The sequence below is a fragment of the Limulus polyphemus genome, unplaced genomic scaffold (assembly GCF_000517525.1).
Source record: "Limulus polyphemus unplaced genomic scaffold, Limulus_polyphemus-2.1.2 Scaffold213, whole genome shotgun sequence".
NCBI lineage: Eukaryota > Metazoa > Arthropoda > Merostomata > Xiphosura > Limulidae > Limulus > Limulus polyphemus.
Window position 1 is genome coordinate 671,407 of NW_013665823.1, and position 6,438 is coordinate 677,844.

General features: G+C 34.3%; 1 protein-coding gene across 5 annotated transcripts in view; it reads right to left on the reverse strand.

Moving 5' to 3' along the window:
* LOC106478461 (succinate--hydroxymethylglutarate CoA-transferase-like) overlaps nucleotides 1-5,844 on the reverse strand; it is a 52,361-nt gene extending 46,517 nt beyond the window's left edge. For 3 of the 5 annotated variants that reach the window (XR_002609909.1, XM_013939005.2, XM_022382056.1), the window contains exon 1: nucleotides 5,327-5,460. Coding sequence is in view for 2 of the 5 variants with exons in the window: in XM_013939005.2 (XP_013794459.1) it covers nucleotides 5,327-5,444 (118 nt within the window). In the remaining 3 variants the exon portion in view is untranslated. Of the gene's footprint in view, nucleotides 1-4,779; nucleotides 4,896-5,326; nucleotides 5,461-5,826 lie in introns of those variants that run through there. The other 2 variants (XM_022382053.1, XM_022382054.1) reach the window with 2 other exon arrangements.
* Between the last annotated feature and the right edge of the window lie 594 nt (nucleotides 5,845-6,438).

A 6,438-nucleotide genomic window follows, 5' to 3' on the forward strand; every position in this document is an offset into this window, starting at 1 on the left:
AAGGGAAGGTGGACAGGAACAATGGAAAATGGAGAAAGGGAGAGAATGGGAATAATGCATCCCTTCAAGAGCACTCTGTGAACCTAGATATGGGCGAGAAAAGGTTTCCACCAATGAATGAAATTCAAGAGACAAGCACCAACTGGGTCCAAACTGACCATGTAGTCATCAGTACTGCTGTTAGTGGATCGTGTGTCATCGAGTAAATCATTGAACTGTGGCACCAAGGGAGGGTGGGACAGGAAGAAGTTGGGAAGGGGAAGGTTGGGAGACAAGAACTGGTCCCACACTCGGCCCCGACTGCAACAAACAAGCTACCAAGTTAGTAAGGGTAGAATTTTGATGAGCCGAGAACACCCTCGACTTCAAAGACGCAGAAACATAGTCAATCACATTACACCGCAAAAATGTGGCCATGCGGAGGTCCCTTAGAAAAGAAGCCTGGTGATGGGTCAGCACCAAACCCAACAATAAACAAACCACGTTGGAAGCTCGATAGTCGAAGACAACAGACGAGCTAACGTAGAAGTAAGGATGGAGAGAATTTCAACAGAAACTCCCTCAGGGTTCCTGTGAAAAGCCTCTGACAGAAGGTGAAAGGAGGAAAGGTACCTTAGCAGGGTCTTGAGGGTGAGACAAGAGCGAGAAAATTTGGCTTAGGTAAGTTGGACAAGGTAATCTGGGTTTGCTACCCCCCCCCCCAAAAAAAAAACAGGTAGAACTGACCTCAACAACTTTTGGTCAAGAAAAGGATAGTCTGCCTGATGATAAGCAAGGATGGACAGATCTGAAGTCCGTGGGGGATAAGGCATACTTACGCCCTCCCCCAGTTGAGAGGCAAATCAGTCCACGTGAACCCTAATATTGGGTGATGGGAGAAAGACTAAATAGAGTCGGAAAGTTGTTGTATGTAAGAGGGAAGGTCTAGGGTCATAGAAAAAATGTGTAAGAGACAAAACATCACATACTTGAGAGATAAACGGTAGTAAACGGGAAGGCGTGGCAAACTCCGGGAACAAAGGATCAAATCGTTATCAGCCTGGCCCGGCTCGAAAGTCTTAGGATAATGTGGGGCAGAAGTAGGCGAGAGAGGTTGGCTTATATACCGCTCAATCTCTCGGCAAATGAGCGATGATATATCACCCGACGGGTCGTACGCGCCCATGGCTTCCACCAATAGGAGAGCACTACTATCATTTGACGCATGTGACTCCCTCTACATGCCACTACCGAATTATCACCTCTTGTTTGGCATCTGTTGAGTTCGGACCTTCTTTCTTACATTGTTCAGTTTTCTTGAAGTGGTTTATTTTTTTCATTTTTCATAACTTTATTTACTACACTTCACAGTTGTGGAGTTAATATTTTTATTAAAGCATTACTTCCTCGTGTTTACCGCTTTTTCCCGTTTATGAATTCCGAAGTTACAATCACCACTTCTGGTACTTCACCAGCATTTGATGTCGTATTTTTTATCATTTGAGTTAGTCTAGTCAGGATAAAAGAGTTAACCATTGTGAAGATATCCAGTCGAAGCTACAGTCTGTCAAATTTATTTAAGCAATTACACATTCTGTGTTTGTGTAATGTGTAAAGAGTCTTTATAAAGAATGTCTATTTTGTATTATACATTGTGTCCAGGCTTGTTGCTTCATTTTACATTAAGTCATTAAGAGATTTAGTATTACTTTGTAATTGATATCTTGAGTGAATCTCCTGTTATCTACTGGACATATTCCATATAGCTCGAATTTCCAATAAGGTACTCTCCCTCCTCTCACAAGATTAGCTAGCTTTTCTCGTTTTGTGCCACCATTTGTATGCAAGCTTTTTCAGAAATGCATGCCAAAAGCTTCATCATCCCTCTTTTGGAATCCAAAGCTTCAACACGTCTCTCATGCAAATCATCATGCTTCACCTCTATCAGATTATTTTGACTAAATGTAACATTTCTTAACATGCAAGAAAACACGTATTTACTTAAAATTTTAAAATTCATTATGGTAGAATAATAGTAAATAAACTGAACTTCGCTCATGAATCAAAGTTGAGTTTTGGCTGTAGCCAAGCACACAAGACAGGCCACTATGCATGTGGGAAAATGAAAAGACCCTAACTGGATTTAAATGTTTGAAACATTTTGAGTTACTTTGTAGCACAGTTAAAAGTAAGTAACGAGACTGTACGTATCTGGTTAAAATTTACCTAAGTATGAGTTTTAAAATATACAAATTTTGTTCTCACTTAATGTTCATGTTCATGAATCAGACTGTAAAAATTTGAAATATTTTCCATTTACATTCTATCGTACAAGAAATTAGTCAATCATTTAAAAGCCACAGCTACTGTTTGAGTTAACATCATCAAGTATGTAATTTGCACAAGTACGGTAGAGTTTAGTGTTTCTTGTATAATTTAAGTAGGATGAAACTAATTAAAAACTAGAGGAGCACTCAGTAGAGCACATACCTCCGCCATGCAGCATTGCTCACACTTGACTTTCAAAAAATACAAAAATATGTCTGTATGTCTGTCGTTATCAATGGGCATGGACTATTTTTGGCAGGTCAATGAGGAATAATGCTCTACACATGTCCACTACATTTCATCAAAATCTGATTATTTTTGACTGAGTTATAGAGCAAAAATAGTGTGAAAAATTGGTCTCCATGTTAACAGATAGGGATTTTTTGGATTTGTGTAACCCTCCAAAAACAATCACTTCTAATTGGGTCATAGTCCAAATGTATACCAACTTTCTTCCAACTCTATTCAGCCATTTTGAGTAATCTTGCTGAGAAACACACACACACACACACACACAGGGGTGAAAACACAACCTCCATCCAACTTCAGTGGAAAAGGTAATTATTGAAAAAAAAAAAAAGGGATAAAACTTCATCAAGGTGTTCATGTTGCCTTTTTATTCTTTGTAAACAGTTCCGATGCAAAATCTCTTACAAGTGATAAGTAAAGATAAGTAAAAACATCTTTATCTATAACAAGTTAGAGTTATTTCTGAAACATACAGTTACAGAAGAACCATTAGAACAAACTGACAATGACTGAGCCATAGATTTAACTGTAGCACAGATATAAGGCTTTTATTAGATACTATAGCTGAGAATACCCGTTAAGAAAGTGAAAATTGTATAAAGGACAATGTTATATAATGTTCCCCTTCTTTCTGTTATTAAATCTCTAAAGACCTCATTGAATGCTAATTGCCCACCCTGCTTTGTGGAAGGTAATAACTGACTAACTTAACAGATTAAGTAGTTGTGTCTTTAAATTCAAATCCAAAAGTCTATAAAAAAAGTGGAAATGTGCCTTATTTCTGAGACTTTTTTATCCCACTTCTCACGCAAAGATCCTAACACAAAATATCCCATGTGCACCTTTGGACAGTTTCTAATCACCACACCAAAAGTTACAGTAATCAAACCAGCCCACTCTGGGTGATAGATGCTAATGCAAACACACAGATGCAAAACATAATAAGATGAACACACCTTCATACAAAATTCTACATAGATAAAAACACAACAGTGAAAAAAATAGTATATAATTATGAGCACAAACTAGGCAACAAGATTTTGAAATCTCATCAGTAGTCAGTTTTGAATATCCACAAAACTATCACTTTGGTAAGTTGTTACCAAAACTTTTTAATATAACAATTAATTCATATATATTGCATTTCTGAAATCTATAAATATGAAGAAAATTTATCAGTACATCAGCTAATTTAATTGAATCTTACAACTATCATTTGTGCTACCATTTACATTTTAACTTTTATCACACAATACTGAACATCCCACAATGTGAAGGTTTAAAACATCAACTTTAATACAGGCTAGAGTGGTAAATAGAAACAATACTGATCATATTAGACCTGAAAAAAAAAGTACATTGAAGTAAAAACAGGGGTAAATATTTTTTCAAATAAGTCTCCAAAATGTATAGGAGTAATTTTGAGATTTTGAAAATTCTGGGACTATTTTGGGTGATGGAAAAGGATGAAAAGGACAAAAATTGAGAAGGAAAAGAAGAAAAAGATGAAAGAAAAACAAAAAATTAAAAAGAACAAGGGAAAATGGAAAATTAGGGGAAAAGAAACTGTATATTAACTATTGGGTTTTGTTGCTGAAGCTGTGATGCTATAGTGATATGATAAAAGAACACAATATCGTGTACAGCAAATAGTGGAAAAACCACAGTAAACGGAACAAACTGTCAGAAGACAACGTGAGACTGAAGAGGGCACACAAATGTGTTGAAACTAGTTTCTCTGATATCAGACTTCTGACAGTATTTTCCATTTACTGTGGTTTTTTCACTATAGTGATATCATTCACCAGTGAGACATGGTAAAAAAATAAGATAATTCCAGAAGCCTTGATTAACTTATAAGAAAAATAGGTGTTTTTTGGGAAAGAAAAATTACCTCTGAATGAAAGAAAACCCATAATTAAAGTTTCTAACAAAAAATTTCATTCAAGAAATGCATATACATTTTTGCATTATAAGTACATACTACTGAACTATTTTTACCATATTATAATACTTGCCATGAAGACTATCAAGGTATTAGTAAAAAAAGTTGCCATGCACTAAAATTACAATATAAAGAGAACACTACAGATAAATTCCACATGATTTCTTTAGTTCATTAATCTAACAGATGTATGTCATAAGGAGGTACTCTGAATGTTTTGAGCCTTATAATATATAAATATATTAATTGTAGTTAATCATATAACTTATATGGCAGACCTATAACAATCCATGCCTGTACGTTATTCTACTTGTAGTTTAGGAACATAATCTCACAGCAGCAATTACAAATGATCAGTTTCCCTCCTGAGCAAAAATTTTCATAGGTTGATGTGCTGTAGAATATGGAAAATTAAAATACACCAATCAGGAGACTATGCCAATGAACACAAATTATTAATTATCATACCTAATAAACAAAAAGTAAAAAAGAGTACTTTCTCATTATTTTGTGTTTGCTAGAAGTAAAAACAAAATACTTTGTTCATAAATTACATGGTGATGTAATAAATTTAATTTTCTTAATCTTCAGTTCTCTGAATTAAAATAAATACCTGTGTAAATTTGTGTATGTATTAATTTAAACTATTATGCATTATTGTATATTAAAATTTGATACATATAGAAATTTACACAGAAATTTATTTTAAGTTAGTGCAATTAAAGGTTTAATGTTATTTATTATAATAATTATTATTATATACATATATACACATCCCTCTTTTAAAAATAACTAAGTATTACATAACCTGCATAGAATACCTACATTCATTATTCACATAATTTCGTTTGAACATAAACTCAAAATTTTTATTCAGAACTATCTTTCGCAGAAAAAGCATTGGAGTCTCCAACGATCTCTTTAATATTACGTTAAGCACCATTTCTGTTTATCGTTATACTAAAAAGTGCTATCTGGTGTAAATATGCGGTAATGACTGCCCTGTTTATTTGTTTTCGAATATTCCAGAATGCTAATATCTTATAAATTTTTGTATTTATTTCTAATATGAGAAATGTTACGGACAACTTCAAGATCATTCTATTAGTAACTAGATCAAAAATAAATTATTTTTCCATTATTGCATCTATTAAAGCAGAATAGTTTCATTTGAGAAATGATAATATGGCATTAGTGAATAATTAAATTACTAGTTAATATAAAAAATATCGCTATTAAAAGTTTATTGTCTACATCGCCAAAACATATTTCAATAAATTATCGTTTCTTCTAAAATAAGTAAAATTTTAACCGATATGTTCAACTTTAATTTCTCGAGGCTAGCACCGAAGTTAACCCTAACTTATACATCAACGGCTAAATTCATTGTATTGGCGAAGGCAACCGTAACTTACACATAAATGGTTCAATTCGCTAGGTATTTATTTATTACATTAAAAATCCAAGCTGAACAATTACAATGTATGTATTATGATATTGCGCCTTTTTCGTCAAATAAATCACGCTGGAACAATTCGTTTTTTCATATAGATATGGAAGTAGTTAGGGCTACTCCAGGTTGTCAGCAACTTATGCCATTCTTTATCGTAGCTGAAATTCCTATTAATTTCCATCTTGGGGAAGGAGACAAGCTTATCTGAAAGGGATGACACAGGTACTCATGCAAATTCGTATGAATCAGGAGTTTTGTTTTTTGTTTGTTTGTAATTAAGCACAAAGCTCCACAATGGGCTATCTGTGCTCTGCCCACCACGGATATCGAAACCCGGATTTTTAGCATTGTAAGTCCGCAGGCATACCACTGTGCCACTGGGGGGCCATGAGTTTTGTACCTTGCATATGTTGTTTGGAATAGGTTGTTACATAAGTTGCTTTGGATCTTGGGATATGGCAAAAACACCTTTTGTGTGATCTTG